This window comes from Macadamia integrifolia, chromosome 4 (genome assembly GCF_013358625.1).
Source record: "Macadamia integrifolia cultivar HAES 741 chromosome 4, SCU_Mint_v3, whole genome shotgun sequence".
Taxonomy (NCBI): Eukaryota; Viridiplantae; Streptophyta; class Magnoliopsida; order Proteales; family Proteaceae; genus Macadamia; species Macadamia integrifolia.
The window spans coordinates 35,040,241-35,041,389 of record NC_056560.1 but is presented as its reverse complement, the minus strand read 5'-3'; the positions used below and the strand labels follow the sequence as shown (position 1 = coordinate 35,041,389).

At 42.4% G+C, this 1,149-nt stretch overlaps 1 protein-coding gene across 1 annotated transcript; it reads left to right on the top strand.

Moving 5' to 3' along the window:
• Window positions 1–66: 66 nt before the first annotated feature.
• LOC122076421 (transcription factor MYB36-like) lies at window positions 67–831 on the top strand. The gene has a single exon (XM_042641717.1). The coding sequence runs from the start codon at window positions 67–69 to the stop codon at window positions 829–831; it is 765 nt and encodes a 254-aa protein (XP_042497651.1).
• The last annotated feature ends 318 nt before the right edge of the window (window positions 832–1,149 follow it).

The following is a 1,149-nucleotide window of genomic DNA, read 5'->3' as shown; positions in this document are numbered from 1 at the left end:
AAGGATTTGTCTCAGGCACGGCGTTTATCCGGACTAAATCAAGATCATACTAAGGATGCAAACGGGATGGACGATAACCCATACACGCAGGGCTTAAGCAACTCAGCATTTGAAAGATTGCAACTCCATATGCAACTGCAAAGCCTCCAAAACCCATCTTTTTTTGACAACCCTGCTCTTTGGCCCAGGTTGCATCCCCTTGGAGAAAGGGCATTATTGCAACTCCAACATGGCTTGAATAATGATAGCTCCACTACGACCCAGATGCCACAATTAGTCCCTCACACCCAAACGGTAGTACCCTCGCAAAAAGTTGTGTTCCATGAATTTTCTTCATCAGCGACCTCAGTTAATATTGAAGGAGGAGATAATTCTATAACTACTAACAACCGAAAACAACAAGATGAAATGGAGAATTCGATGATAAACGAGGTGTTTTCATCATTAGAGAGCTCCACCGTTGCATCAATTGCATTCAACAACAGATCAGAAGCGGCAGCAATGGGTACAATCATGTCATCGTCCCAACTAAATGGCATGCGTATGGAACAATCAAGCATGAACAATATTCAGTCATTATCTGGCCTACAAACTGAATTAAACGAATTAATTCATGGCCAAAATGGTGGAGGATTTGCAACGAATGAAGATCAGATGACGACAGAATTTGATTGTTTCAAAGAGATGGGGGATACTTCCAAGGACAGCATGATCAGTTGGTGGGCTAATGATTTCGACACAAAATCATCGTCTTCAAATTCATGGAACGCCACTTCTGTTCTTCACAGTGAGGGGATGTTTCAAGACTATGTTCTAGGGTATGATCTATAGAAGCCATGGATTGGTAGATTTTGAGTGAAGTAGTAAGCTTATTCCTGGGGCTCAAAAGTAGCCTAGGAGGGGAGGCATAAGAGAGATTGATCTCTTCTTAATGTGTAAATGGTGCGAATAAAACTGTAATTGTTTTCAGCTATGTTAATTTAATTTCAGTCAATCTCCTTTTGGTTTACTACCTCTAAGTCCCTTAATCCAAACCTTGGTGTTGGCTATCTTTTTGTGATGCTCGTGCCCAAACACAATTGCTTGGCTTGGGCGCCAGGTCATAGCTGAGCACTAAGGGCAGCTGGGGTGGTTGGTTGACAAAGGGAG